Source organism: Macrobrachium rosenbergii, chromosome 13 (assembly GCF_040412425.1).
Source record: "Macrobrachium rosenbergii isolate ZJJX-2024 chromosome 13, ASM4041242v1, whole genome shotgun sequence".
Classification (NCBI taxonomy): Eukaryota; Metazoa; Arthropoda; class Malacostraca; order Decapoda; family Palaemonidae; genus Macrobrachium; species Macrobrachium rosenbergii.
Genome location: NC_089753.1, coordinates 26,479,530 through 26,495,620, shown reverse-complemented (window position 1 = coordinate 26,495,620; position 16,091 = coordinate 26,479,530). Strand labels below are relative to the sequence as shown.

At 38.2% G+C, this 16,091-nt stretch overlaps 1 protein-coding gene across 2 annotated transcripts in view; it reads right to left on the bottom strand.

Annotated features, from left to right (window-relative positions):
- The window catches only part of hyx (cell division cycle 73 hyrax), a 36,544-nt gene extending 20,493 nt beyond the window's left edge, over positions 1–16,051 (bottom strand). Inside the window, exons 1-3 of one of the 2 annotated variants that reach the window (XR_010855056.1) lie at positions 15,238–15,823; positions 10,877–10,982; positions 10,591–10,710 (exon numbers count right to left, since the gene is read on the bottom strand). Coding sequence is in view for 1 of the 2 variants with exons in the window: in XM_067114893.1 (XP_066970994.1) it covers positions 10,591–10,710; positions 10,877–10,982; positions 15,238–15,368 (357 nt within the window). In the remaining variant the exon portion in view is untranslated. Of the gene's footprint in view, positions 1–10,590; positions 10,711–10,876; positions 10,983–15,237 lie in introns of both variants that reach the window. The other variant, XM_067114893.1, reaches the window with a different exon arrangement.
- Positions 16,052–16,091: the final 40 nt, after the last annotated feature.

The window sequence follows — 16,091 nt, the reverse complement described above, 5'->3', positions numbered from 1 at the left end:
AATTAATATGCACTCCTAACCCAGTAACATGAAAACGTTGCAAAAATAACTTTACAAACATCTGTACCGTGCTATTCTTCACACATAAAATTGACACAAAAAACACCTTGAAACATAAAATTTATCATCTCAAAAGTTTTTGGGTATTAACCATTTATGGCACAAAAACAACTATTAAAGCACACTTAGTAAACATATGTAAGAAAGAAAGACGACATCGCATTATATAAGCACAGAGAGCCGAGACACTTGGGAATAGTACAAGCTCATTAAAAAAACCAATCTTCTAACTGGTAATAATCTTGGTGGAGTTTGGTTGACGAAACAAAAAACAGGCAACTGATTTTCAGTAAAGCCTAAATTTATCTCACCCATGAACTGACTATATATTATTACCAACAGGAGCTACAAAAACTATCAAAACTGGCTTTAAACCATTAGAGGTTGTCATATCAACAAAGAGAAGCTGGTATGAAATCACTGCAGGTTGCTGTGTGAGCAAAACTATCACTAACAGCAATTTTTTAAATGGCTTAATGATGGTATTAAATGAAATCACTCTAAAAGAAAATAAAAATCTGATCGAATTTCCAAAGGAAAAAACTTCACCACGTTACACTGTAAACAAATCTTTTGCTTTTCAAGTAGCAGATAAAAATTTTGGGAATACCTACTTCAAAAGGTGCACCAATATACAGTATCAGAAAAGCATGCTATGTAAAATGAACCAAATAAACATAAATGAAGAAATATATTTAATAAATTCATTTAACTTCACACCACAGATCATGAATATACAGTATATCTTTTCGAACCAAATGAAATTTCAATGGGCAAACACAAAAAACAAGTTACTTTTAGAAAATTTATAATACTGTACAAACTATGACTATATATCTTTTCAGGGCTATGTAGTTATTTTTATAACAGCTTTACAAAATACTTTCTCCCAATGGCCCGAGAAGAGAAACAAATAAAATAAAACAAACTTCCACAGTATAAAACGAAAAATCATTATCATTTACTACATCCATCAGTTTTCCAGAAAATCAACGTGTCCATGAATAACCAAACACAAAGTGTATGTTAACATACATAAATGAATTTACACTCTTCCTTAATCAAAACTTAACACAAGAGGTCTTGAATTACACTAAAAATATATATAAGCAAATAACATACACTAAATGCATTAATAAAAAGTACTCGTACAACAATATAACTGAAGGAAGGGGATCTACACTCCTATCTCTCAAACAAATGGCAATAATAACTCTGTACGGAAATGACAAAAACAAATACGGTTCGATAGCATAATTACAAAATGCAGATTCATCGATAGTAAACAAACAGCACTGCAGCTGATCAACACTTTTTCTTTTAAATGGAAAAAACAAAAACAGTAAAACTTTTTGGAAAACATCAGTCTTTACCACAATCAAAATCAAAGTTGCCAAGGAATTTTTACAAGATGTAAGGACAGCATTCAAGAAAATGCATAATTTATACACTGCAGTACATAAACAAAAATATTAACTAGATACAGGCTTTATTGTACTTTTTCCAAACTGCCACAACCTAACCACCAGCCAAGGACTTTTAAAATCAACCACAAGAGCTATTTATGGAAATACTTGGAATAGACAAATCACTTTTGAAGATGAAACTGTCATTTCTCATAACAGAACCAAAATTAGGCATGTGGCCATAATTACTTACATCAATGCTAATAAAGGATTCTACCAACTCAGTCTTAATCTGACAAATCACAAACCTGGCGGCAGACTATTTGGTATCTGTCCTATAGGCTGGGCAATGTAAGGAACACTGACATGTTGATACTCTGTTACACTGCTGGAAGGTGCGTATGGTGCATAATTACTAGGAATGCTGAAAGGCACATAAGCTGCAATATTTGCAGAACTGCTGGAAGGCATAAAGTGTGCACAATTAGTATTACTGCTGGAGGGAGTACAGTCTGGTTGCTGTGTAAAAGTGCCGGAAGGAATATAATCTGGATGTTGCGTGAAACTGTAGGAAGGAGCTTTTTCTAAGCCACTGTTGTCTTCAGCCTCAGAGACAGGTATCTGACAGGGCATTACAGGACTTGACTGGCAAAGCTCTGGTAACGCAGGATGATAGAGTGACTCCGAACCACTGGAAAGATATGACTGTGAATCATGTGATGCCAAATTCCAATTTGGCGGTGGGACTCTCGTGTGGCAATTCCCGTTACGTACCACAACTAACAGGTTATAGATTTCAGACTTGACATTTTGCTTTACATTGCCATCCATTGCAAGCAATTCACAGAACACCATATTGCTAAACTTTGCATCTTCTTCCACAGTTCTTGTCTTCACACCTGGTTCCACAGACTCAGGGAAGTTCGTAATCTTTTCGTTATTGCAAGATTGCACTTCAGCTTTCAAACCTGCGGCCGACATGCTATTGGGCTCCTTTACTGTACTCAGATTAAAGTTAAAAACTAACGATTTATTTTTTTTCGTTGACTTCTTTCCTTTTTTGGAAGAGGTTTTCACTTCCTTCTTCTTTGGTTCTTGTTTTTCATTTGCATTAGACAAGCCACCTAATTTCAAATCAGGGCAACTTTTTTCCCCTTCTATGGCTGACCTACCTTTACTGCCCAAGTTCATGTGTGGCACAACTTTTCCTTTTGAACACTTTGCTTGAGTGCTAGCTACTTCACCTGAGTGCACTTCAATTACTTTCAGTAGTTTTACTGGTGTCTGTACACCTTTCGCATCTAAGTGCCCATCCCTAACTTCATTGTTTGCTTCCAAATTTGAGTACAAACCGTTCACCGCTTCAATATCCTTTGAACTCTCTTTTCTTTTCTTCTCATGGGCACTGGGAGAAGCATCAGGACTAAGTTGAAAAATAATATCTTCTACGATGTGGCTACCAGGACGTAAATCCCATCTACTGTTCCTGTTCTTATCTGGAATGTATTCCACCTCTTTAATATCAGACGAATATGTGGGACCTATTATATCCAGCCCTTTCTTACTATTGCTCCCAGATGATAAATGTGATGTGTCATTCTTTTCTGAAGAACTTTTATAATTTTGAGACAAATCACATCCTCCTGCAACTGTAAAATAAAAACTAAAATTCAGGGGCCCAATTCTGGAGCTAAAGTAACACCGTACATTGCTGCAGAAAAAAAAAAAAAAAAAAAAAAAAAAAAAAAAGGTTGTCCGCATAATGAACAGCTTGCACAAATGATAAATGTTCAGTAAAAATCCATATAAATCTATTAATCACATTGATACCTTGTATTAGTGGCCAAAACTCCCAGGTTCATCTGCATAGAATCCAAAGAAAAAGGTCCCCCACTACATATACATCAGCTCTATCCGAGGTACCTAGGAACTCTCATTCCTCAGTGGAGCAATACCGAAACAGATGGGTCTAAAGGAAGCCCCTTCATATATGATCAAAGGTTTTAAATTAAACTGTTTTGGATTATACAAATATTATTTGTTCCATCACAACTGCTTAATCAAATGGATGCCTGAACTGTCAATGAGGCATGAGAGTGAGCTTGATTATAAGGCTGAAGGCATAAGATGAAGATTTTTCTAAGTGCTAGTCCACGGTAACATAACTATCCGACTAGGAAAGGCAGCCCAAATGTATGAGAGGTGAAGATCACTTACAAGTAACACAAGACATGAAGATTCTCAACATGAAAGGTCCGTGTCTCTCCACAATGACAAACATGTAATAGGAAGGCGAGTTATGATTTCTCATTTTTTCAGTTATGTCCTGCCATAATAATGTGCCTCAGCGAGAATACGTCCGGATGTTTATGAGTAACATGTATGAAAAATTTTGTGACGTTCACTGACGACACCCAATATAATCACGTAAGACTTGTACTATCTGAGCATCAGACAGTGACTCACCACAATAAGCTTTGGAGATGACTTAAGCCAAAAGGAAATAGTATTCTTAGAAATTTGCTTCTGCTGGCCTATGGCAAGAAAGAGTCTTGTAAAGGTGCACATGTAAAACTTCAAGGCTTCCAGGTAATCCTTAATTACTTGAACACAGCAAATCATGGATCTTCCTTATCCTCTGAGAATGATAAAAGGCAGTAGTGGGAGAATGGTTCCAATAAAAAGTCCTGCTGACCAGGGCAAAAAGGAAAGGCCCACAAACAGCCAACCATCAGTGTGGGTGACTGTATTTTAAACTGGAAGCATCTCACTGAGGTATCTAGTTCCAGAAGAAAGAATGTTGTCATTGTGAGATCCTGAAGCGTAGCTTTAAGAAGGTGCTCAAATAGTGACCTACTCAAGCTACAAAAGGTCAAGGACAACTACCACGTAGCTGGATCTGAAGCAGCATGAGGAAATACATCAGAAAGAGAAAACCAACGGCCCATTAATCAATCATAACCCCAAGTTCAAGCCACACCTTCCATTCTGTGATGGATATTGGTAAGGTTCATCTCTACCAACTTCCTCAAGGGCAAAACAAAAACCATATGAAAAGATATCATCACCACTACCCAGCCACAATCCCTTCTGTGGATATAGTTGTTTCTAAAGTGGTATCTCAAGATGATCTGGCTGTGGAAGAAGCACTGGTAACTCAAATACCCTAATCAAAGAGGCAGCTGATTTGGGTCAGGGAAGAAAAGGTGACACTGATGACATAGTGAATGGGTAGGTTCCCCATCCCCTCACTCACTTGCCTCTAGTTCATTACCAAGCACCAAAAACTGAGCTACCTTATGTCAAAGGCAATCCTCATAAAAGATGAAGAAGGATACTCTTGTTAGCAGAGGCTTGATAGAACAAGTAGACATGAAATATCAAACTTATGACTGACCCTCAAAATGTGAAGACATCCAGGTATACTCAGGCACAAAATAATAAAGTATGCTTAGAACTCATCACTTAACTCTAAAAATAAAAGCAAAAGGAGTAGTAAGATTAATAGGAATTAAATGAACTAGTGAAGAGAGAAAACAGTTCAAATATATGAATACAATCCTGAGAATGGAAAGCTGTGTTGACATTGTTGAAGTCTGAGTTGCAACGATGGGAGTGGGTAGCTATATCTAGGAGACCCAACACATGTGCAGTGGGGAACTTTTTTCCCCCTCTGTGGACTCTATGCTGGTGAGCCTGGGATTCTTCGACCATAAACATACGGCACCTATATGATTAACAATGGGACTGAGATGAAACTAATAAGCTGTACATGCCCTAAGCACACAATGCTCAAATATACTTAAAAGCAATAATTCTAAAGAGCAAGGGTCAAAAAATTAAAAAAAAAAAAAAGTTGCAGCTGAAAAAAAAAAAAAGTGCACAAGCACAAATCATGGAGCATTTCTGAGTGCATGCACAGCAGATAAAGAGAGATAACCAAGTCCTACATATATGCAATCAATCAACTTACATCTATACAGTTTCAAATAAATTCTTGTAAGGGGGTACCAACTAGTGTGTGCTTTGCATAACACACCTTAGACAAGTCTAAAAAGCTTGCAGCTACTCTACAGCCAGATGCTTTGCTTTACAGCTTTTATATTTCATTTGTTTCCTTCAGTCTGTGCCCACTATCTACCAACCTCTTCAACTTAATATTGCCCCTAATCCTAATTCTCTTATAAGTATAAATACTTCAGGCAAGCCATGAGTGTGTTTTAAAATGTGTCTTAAACTATTTGATTATATTATACTTTTAATAAATAAAACGTCAACATGGAAATACATGCAGCAAATAATCCCCCTCCTCACTCTGGTAGTGGGAAAGACATTCTTCAAAAGATTTTATTCTAACCTTATAGAGCACTATCACAATCTGGCTAAACACATATGTTACACCATTTCAATGGCATACTATCTGAATAAACAATCACATTCCATGGAAGCAAGTACCATTTAAGCAAAATTAAAGTTTGGCATTTAAATCCTCATCTTCACACTGATGGCTCACAATAAAAATACCTTTACCTAGCCAAGGCCCGATGGAAGAAAAGCATGAACGACGAAAACTGCGTCTTAGCCATGGAGAAAATAACAGACCTGCCTCCTATAACTGCTTATGCCAGTAATGAAAAACAGAAGTGAGAGAAAATTCCTAAGTCTGACAGTTGCACGAGTCACATATCTGCAGAATCAACCAAATGTAAGAATTCTGCTAAAAATTTTTACTCTTTGGGAGACGTTATCCCAACTCCATAGATGTGACTGACTAAGTGGTACAATATTACAAATGATGATGATACTGTACCTAGAAAGACTACTTCTAACAGTTTCAAGTAACCATGGCCAACAGTGTCTAAAGCTCTGAGATTACTAATACTGTACTCACTCAGATAGTGAGAAACCTCTTCTCTAACTATACAATACACAACTCGTTTGCTCTGCATGAATGAAAAACAGTATTTTGTCCTACAGTAATTGTATTCAAAAGACAGCGTACTCTATGGTCCTTATAATCTGTCCATCAGCCATGGACAACAAAGACCCTCACCTTCAAACATCTACACACAAAGGACAACCCATCACCACAACCTCTGCCTATCTAACTCATCTCAGATCCTATGATGACCTTCATCACATCCACACTCCTAACTCCAACTCCTATCCTTCATTTCTTCCTCCCTTCAAAGATCATTTAACACAGGAACTACTGTACATACTAAGCTAACATAATTTTACCAATACCCATGTCAGTAATGCTGCCACCTATAATACAAGCAACAAAAAAAAATTTTATTCATCAGCTGGGACTGTAGATCAACTTCATTCTTCTGTAAAAGCTTCCTGTCACCATGACAAAGGGCAAGCTACAATCATATGTTCAAGAAGTTGGACAGCAAACCATAAGCTGTTACTTTTAAGGCAAGATGCATTAGCAATGTAAAAGCGTTTTGGGAAAAAACGTCAGTTGGGTATCCTCCTCCAAGAATACTGCCTGGTGTTGTAGTGTTGTTAATAAGTTCCTAAAATCCTGTCAAAGCATTACCTGTACTGGGTTTTCTACATTCCAAACATACTGCTAAGCTGTCAGGAATATGCCCTGCCAATTGGCTTTGATAACCAATTACAAAATTTTTAAAATAAACACCGGAAAGAAAGGATATTCAATCCGGCACTATTATCTCACAGCTTCTTATTCTCCCTTACGCCAGATCATATTGTGGAATTTATTTAATGACAAAGGGTATGGGATCAGAATTTTTCTGAACTCTCTTTTCTTGGTAGTCCAGTTATTGAATACATTTTACCTGTCAGCTTCATTACCAATATAAACACTTTTATAAGTGCAATAAAAACAAACAGCAGAATACTATTACAGTAATGTGCTTTGCTTCATGACTTCCAGGTAGGTATACAGTAATGGTGTGTTGTGTTTTGAATAATAACTTTCATTCTTTATTCTGTATTCTAATGATGTTCTGTATAGTGCAAACTATCCAGTTTGAAATGAGAAAAAAATGTGACAACCTCTGGTGTAATTTTTAATTTGCTTCCTTGAAAACTGTGGCAAAACAGGAAAAGAACGATGCAGTACAACACAAACTATGACACTGCAATTGAGATTTATCATAGGATTTACTTATAAACACTTTACAGCACTATGTGTTACTTAGTTTACAGTCAGCATAAGTGCATCAAGCACAGTGTTGTATGAGTCAAGTGCACTCAAGAAATCCATTGAAGGGAAAGCAATAATAAAGTGTACTTCAAAATATTGTAAATCATTTGAAAAATGAAAAAATTCCTACCATGCAGTTTTCTTAATTTGCCTGAACCATTTTTTGCAGATTTTTATGCCCTTGACAGTGGCAAAATAAATGAATGAATGTTACTGTACAGTGGAAACTATAAGTAAATATTAAGGGCTTTACTTGGAAAGTACAGTGCAGTACTACTGTACCGTGTAGTACATTGGTTGATGTTAGCATAAACTGAAAAAAAAGAACTGTACAGTACATCCCAGCCATCAAATGAGGAAAAGAATATATCTGTTCATGTGGTACCATCAGCAATGCTGGGTTAGTGCGATGATTTGTGTACGACTAAACTGAAGATGGCTGCTGGGAGTTTTGCATGGCATCACTGAGATTGAGATTTTAAAACATTGGCCCTTCAGCTTCAAGCCTTGAACTTGCTATAGGGCTCTTGGTAAAGCTTTCAAAACTTCATAGAAATTTATCAGTAAGTTTACAAGGACTTCTTATGTTTGGTGGACAAGCAATCGCTTCATGAACTCGTATAAAAATGCTGAATAAACTAGGTTGTTTTACTGCTCTGTTTCCATAGCACCTTGGCCAATGAGTCTGAGATACCTGGCTGAAAGCACAGCAAGTAACATTTATCTTCCATGTGCTGTGCAAAAGCCTCGGGTACTTTGAGGCTGAAACCTACAATAGATGGGCAATCAAAAAAGTCAGTGTCTTCGTTGGATGACAGATAAGCTATGAGCTTCAAAAGTTTGGCTCAAACCAGTATCACTGCAAGGACGTTACCTGTTACCAAACAGAGGATCCTGGTATTCCTCAAAATAAGGTAAAGGCTCTCTTGCTTTTCAACAATGCACCTAGGTATTCTGCCAAGCAGGTTTCTTATAGACGATGGCCATATCAGGCGTTTTATTTTGCCTCCAAATATGATGTCTTTGCTTCCAAAGATGTCTATCCTTTAATCTTTGGAACAGGGTATTACTATGGCAGAGGGGCACTACTAATAAGACTTCCCCTGATGAAGTGATGGTGCAGCAAGAATGGCATACATACATTGTACAGTATGTACATTTACTCAAGAGGGTACCACAACCGATTTTCCATGGTTTAAGGACAAACCTCCAACAAAGCTTGATAACAATGATAAGGATGATCAAGAGAGACTCTCAGAGGGTGGTGGTGATCCTAGGTATCAGACTCCAACAAAATTGCCACAGCTACGCATGAAGCTGATTACAATGATGACAGAGGAAATGCCACTACAACTATCATTCCAAGGGTTTGCAAGGTCCATGAAGCACATCATGTTCCAAAGTTCTGACCATGCCAGTTGTGACAAGGAATGGTTAGGTGACGTGTTCATCAAATCCCTTCATCCTGTAAGGACCTACATCATCTACTGTCTGAGTAAACTTGCTTATTACTTCAACCTAGTCCATAAGCATCAGGTCATCTAAAAGACCCCAGGAACCAGATGAGTCCCTTGGCTTCAGGATAACCAAATGCCATTTACAAATTCACCATGCTAAAATATGGTGGCTGCATTTTTATTTCATTATCACAGTACAAAGGATCCTTTATGCATACAAATGCATTTACTGTTGTATTGCTATTGTGTGGTGATCTAGTTCCATAGCTGTGAATATGTAGTTTGTACTAATGGCGTGTCTGTGTAAAATGTGTTTATTTCACATGGATTTCTTTGGATTCAATCCATTTTAATAATTTACTCTGTTTGCATAGGCTAGGATTTTGGAATAGTCTAGTGTGGGCTACAATATTCGCTACATTATACCTGAGCTTTTATTGTATCCACACCCACCCTTGTACCTGTGTAAGTGAAGATGACTGAGGGATTACTACATAACAGATAACAATTATTTCGCACCCGCGCCATGCGACATTTGTTTTTAAAGAATTGTTGGAGAAAGTCATCAAACACCTTACCTGCTTATTATTCACTTTCATGCCACATAACAATTATACTTTAACTCTCATAAGACACTAATATCTAGCAGCAATTTCCATCTCGATTCGGTCAGTCTTAATACTGGCACAGCATTTTTACATGAAAGTCATCTGACCTCTATTTTATCACTTTCAACAAAATCCATCCAAGAGAATCGTCCTCTTGAGGGAATCTACCCTATAGCCACTGCAAAATCACTGTAAGACAAGGAACCATACTTATTAGCATGACCCATTTTTTATGAACGAGATGAACGAGGCAACACAAAAAAATACTCCACAAATTTCAGGCATTAAACCTGGAACCAATGTAAACAGGGGCCACATTTCCCCAAGGAAAGAATTAATGTTAGCTGATTACCAGGCTTAATGGCAGCAATACACTTGACACTATCAAGAAACTTTTAGAGTACACCACTCCCACAACCAATGTAACCCATTTCATCGTTCAGCTGAAAGGTAACATATATAAGTACTGTTACTTCAGCTGAACGACACAATGTAAATAAACCCTGTCAAAACAGCCAATAACAAAGTTACAAATACATCACAAAAATATTGCATGTAAATGAAAAATTTCCTATTTAGGTGATGTTTTACTTGTGTGCTTTCAAAAATGCTGAGAGCAAAAACTGAAAACAGTTCGGTTACAAATACAATCAGGGATGAAATATCACACCCATCCAGTTTTAGCAACTCAGTAAACACATTTACACACGAATGAGAAGATCTGTAAGAAGGCAATGCAACCTCCTCCATAAATGTCAAACTTTTCAACCTGCAAGAAATTTACATGCAACAAAACATTCCACATTAACATGTCAAAAATGTATACCATCCTACTCACGATTAAACAGAAAGTACGCAATCATGACACCTAATCATACCTGTGTTGGAATTTCCAAAGGTGCAGACTTATCAATGGCTGCAGCAGTTGATGTTTCTCCATTGAGGTAGGCAAGAAGTTCTTTACGATCAGGACGACGCACAACAGGTATGTTCTCTGCCTAGAAGGAGAGGATCTCTTAGAAGCCCAGAGGTACAGCATGATTTAACAATCCAGCCAGTCTGAGTGTGTAAATACTTACTGCACATTTCAATTATCTCGCACTATGAAAAACTATTGCACGTATGCCCTTCAAAAAATAAAACATAAACCAGCGCTGTACTTACTGCAGCCTTTCTGACATAGGAAGGATGAGTAAGGCTAACATGTTTCAAAAGGAACAGCAAACATTCTAATGAGTAGTAGTCTTTGGGTGCGCCATCTTTTCCTGACCTGAAATAAAGAAGGAAAACAGTTACTTACTATGAGGCCTCACAACTGTCACTAATTTTGACCAACTCTACAAACCACTATAATGGATTCTAAACAAGAAAGTAAGCCTATGCAGAACAGCTACATACAGAAAAAGATTCCTGCTTACACCATCGGAAGGTGACTCAAAATAAATTTCATAAAAAATTATTATTAAATAAAAAAAAACATTCCCATGTCAACAATAATGGGCATTGTGGGGTTACACAAATTTATTAAAGCTTAATATTTTCCTGAGAAGGGAGGAGAAAAAACTACCACTGCCTGTCCACAACACTGTGCATGTAAGCTTACAATGTCAGACAACAGTACAATTACACTGAAATGGCTTGAAATACCTATGTATTGTTATACCAATTCAATTACAAAGTTATAAAAGTCAGATTAAAATGTTTTAGGATTTGTTTGTTCCATCTTACAATTTTGCAGCCTTTGTCTTCCTGAGGGAAAAGAGGAACGAGTCAAAATATGCTTAAACTAGCTATAAAAAAAAAAAAAAAAAAACTGCAGTCTTCAAGACGATATACTGAAGGCATTTCGTATAAATTTGGTGGGTTTCAAGAAACACAGTAGCATCTTGATAGACACTTTGGGGTCTAGCCTTTCTGATAAGTAATAATGTCTGTTAAGTAACAGAGAACCTACATATATTATGGTCTGCACTTGAATACTCTCTAAATACAGGTCACAGATATTTCACAGAGTTCCTAACCTAACCTATACTTTACACTTAGCATTCCATTCAAGAGAGATATCTAGATTTGTATCACATCTGAAATGCTAGCACAGGCAAAAATATTCACATTATGATAGCGGATAAGTAAATATGTACAGAAGTCCACTATCTTGAGGTATTACTGTAATTAAATATGTTTATCCAATCAGTACCACCTAACACCACCAGTTGCTCATCCCATGATCAAATGCCTTATAACAAAGGCTAAAATGAAGTACAAACCGATGATTTTCAACCCCAAAGTTTCTGAATTAGGTACACAGTTCATTTTTTGTTTCTGATAAGCAATCATGTGATAAGTGAGGATTTTGCCCTACTCCAGTTTAGTTTGTAGCCTTGGCCAGTCCATGTTTTCGGAAGCAAAATTCTTACCCATCACTCTATGCTTTTACTTTCATTGTTAATCTTCCTAGGCTAGGGCACAGGCCCTAGGTAAGGTTTGATTAGGACATATCCTTCTGGAGTTTGACATACTGCACTTAAGGGTAGAGTAGGCCAATGCGTCAAAACAAAAATTTCCCATCCCTCAATCTGGATTTTCATTTACTACTGTTAAGGGATATCCTAGGCATGTCCATGTGTCCAAATGAAGCTTCCCTATATTGTTCTCCCGTTTTATTTCAAATGTTAATACAGTAAACCACACGTATTCGCGTTCTCATGGTTTGCGGACTCACACATACGCGGGTTTCTCTGTGGAACATATCTATAGCCATCATTTGTGGAAAATTCGCCCATTCGTGGTATTTTTCACTGAGAAATATTCACTAATTACTGTATTTTCATATAATTTTCATGAATATATGCACTTTTTGTGATAAAACCATTAAAATACTCAGGTATAAGCATTTTTCTTGGTTTAAGCTATCAAAATGGGCAGTTCTAAGTGTTTTTAGAGGGGTTTTAAGCATTCGCGGATTTGACCTATTCGCGGGGTGTGGGACGCATCCCCTGCGAGTACACAGGGTTCACTGTACTGGGAATCTGTTGGGGGCAAAGCCCCACTTGCACCAGGTCCTTTACATAACGTTAGGTCAAGGGAACATTCAGTTAGGGTGTATTCCTTCTGGATTTTGACCTACTACGTACTGTTAAGGGGTAGCCTAGGCCAGTCCACATCTAACCAAACAATTCCTACCCATCATTTTACCACACCTTCCTTGATAATTGGGAAAGAAGTGAGTGGGGGTGTTCAAAACCCTAAGTAAGGTTAGGTCAAGTGAGGGCTTGGTTAGGTCATATCCCTGCTTAAAAGTGTGTTTGACCCCTATGCTTCCTCAGATGCTAGCACAGGCCCCTACAATTTCAGTGACATTACTAAGCTAACTGATGTACTGGAATCCAACTATATAAATAGCAACTGCGAAAACTTCTGAAGATGCCTTAATTTTTTCTAGATGAAAACAATTAATTTACAGGTTATATAAGCTTAAGCTTAGTGAATGAATGAATGAATGAATGAATAATTAAAAGTCATTTTGCATCGTGATTATCCTATTCCACTTTATCCTAGTGAATGAGCAACTGAGCATTTTAAAACCAAAACTCTGCAAGTACTATAAAATCCATAGATATAGGCTACATCCTAAACAAATGTCATTGGCTGTAAAGTGTGAAGAAAGATGAAACGACAAGTAGAATAGGCTAAGTTATAAGGACTAGTTTATCTTGGCCAATAATTTACCCAGAGAACTTTCAGATTAGCCTAACTTTGGTCTATACAATTTTGTCACGTGCTTACAAAGTACATTCATGCCTTATCTCCCACCTTTTATTAATACAATACGCCTACACTCAACCTAAACCAGGTAAAACTGAAGACTACTAATGCAGCATGGTTCCCCGCCCCCCCATTCGCTGACTGGAATATTTATCGCCCTTTCTTTGTCTCTATTTATAATAATGTCTTTTCTTTTTGTTTACAATATTTACTGTCCACTAGCTATGTTTTAACGTTCAACCCCAGGGGGCTGATGCCAAACACGACATCCATTCTGAATGTAAATTGGTAATTACCGAACCACAGGAGCCCAGTTGAGAACGACTGATATGGGTTCCACCGACAAAAACAAAGAACCTTCTCTAGAATGCTGTGTCCTTACCTAACCAGATCTTACCTACCTAACCTAACTTAGGGTGATGTTCCTTGACCTGGCCAGGTGGCCAAAAAGGCCATAACCCGTCCCTGTTGGCGACTGGCGTGAATCAGGCTGCACAACTAAAGTAAAGTTTCACCTTTTCCTCTGCGGAAGTTTTCGCCAGGAGCGAAGTTACAAAATGTTACGGCTGCTCCAGTCGTTCTGCAAGCTACCTTAGGCTAGTCTTCATTTTATCCTAAATTGTAACCAATTAATTCTTCCATACATATAAAATATGCTGTACACCAGCTTCAGACTGCGCCAGGCCTTAAGCCCATGCATTCTACTTGCATATCAAGTTAGCCTAGTCTGACAGGCAACCCCACGACCTTACGACCTAAGGAAAATTATGACCAAAGGTTTAAATATTGTTACGCAATCCTAACAGATTTGTCCGGATAAACCCAGGCCTTAACAGATCGGCGGGCCTTCGTCTTTGCTTGCCGCAGGCATAGGCCTAGGATCTTGCGAGTAGGTCTAGGCTATATAAAGTTAGCCTAAGTCTGACTGGCGAGTCCATGACCTCGTAACCTAAATTATAAAATTTATGACCCGAAGTTAGAATATTATTAGGCTACCCTAACAAACTGTCTGGATAAACCCAGGCGACTAGCTTTGCTTACCGTAGGCCTAGGTTAGGCCTATGGCCTTACGATACCTTCCCCAAAAGTCAATTTCCCACATTCTACTTAAACCAGAATGATTTCCATCGCAATGACTCGTTAATTCCATTATTAAATTAACAAAGAAGTAATATTTTAATAAAAGTAATTGTAGTAGTTTGCATAGGCCTAGGCCACTACAACCCTTAGGCCTAGGCCTACCGAGGCCAAACAGGAGCAAAATGGAGGCTAAAGACCGGCCGAAATTCAGGTCAAAGACCGAATTGTATTCATAAATCAATTAAGAATTAATAATTCCATAAATAGAAGAGATTGTGGGCGTCTAAATGGGCCTACAATACCGAACACAGGCGCACATAGGCCTAGCTAGATTCTCCGAAGCCCAACATTCCCAAAAATTTAGGTCAACTAAAGAATTAAATTGGTAAACGAATTAAGAATTAATATTTCCATAAAGAAAAGAATTAATATTTCCGTCATAAAGCGATAAAGGGAATTTAAACGGGCCAACCGTTACGATAACAACGTCACGTAGGCCTAGACTTATGGCTGCCCAAACACCCCGTTAATCCACGTCGATTTAAATTCACAAATCAATAAATAAATCGTATTTATATAAATAAAACGGATAATATGAATTTAAAATGACCTACAGCACCGATCACGGGAGCAGATAGGCCTAGAGGAGATTTTTGGAAGGGGGAGAGGGGGCGACTCACCCGTAGACCAGGTAGTTGGTCTTGACGGTCTTGGGCCAAGAGAACTCGCCGAAGATGATGTTGTCATCCTTGGTGATGATGTCCTTCTTGTTGACGTTGTACTGGCGCAAGATGCTCAGGGGATCGGCCATGTTCCGTCGCGGTGGTCTCGAACACTGACTTTTCGTGGGGGGGGGGAGAAACAACGCGGAGGGGGGCTTTGTCGGGGGGCGTTCGCGGCCGCCCTGCGTTGGGTCCTTTGGCTTTCGCGGGTCCCTGAGTGGTGGTTCTCCTTCTCTTGTGGTCGTTGGTTTTATTTAATGCCTTGTTTTGTGTGGGTTTGGCGGTATTGTGTTGTTTCACGTTTCTACAAAATCGGTTTCCTCGTTTGGTGCAAATTTCCGGGGGGGTTTTTCGGTAGTATTGCTTTAAGGTGGTGGTTCTCCTTCTCTTGTGGTCGTCGCTTTTATCTAATGCCTTATTTTGTGTGAGTTTAACAGCATTATCTTGTTTCACGTTTCTACAAAATCAGTTTCCTCGTTTGGTGCAAATTTCAGGGGGGTTTTTCGGTAGTATTGCTTTAACGTGGTGGTTCTCCTTCTCTTGTTGTGGTCGCTTTTATCTAATGCCTTATTTTGTGTGGGTTTGGCGGTATTGTGTTGTTTCACGTTTCTACAAAATCGGTTTCCTCGTTTGGTGCAAATTTCAGGGGGGGTTTTCGGTAGTATTGCTTTAACGTGGTGGTTCTCCTTCTCTTGTGGTCGGTTTTATCTGTTGCCTCATTCGGTGCAACTCTCAAGAGGGTTTTAGCAGTATTATATTACTTCACGTTTCTGCAATATCAGTTATCTAATTTAGTGGGATTTTCGGGGCGT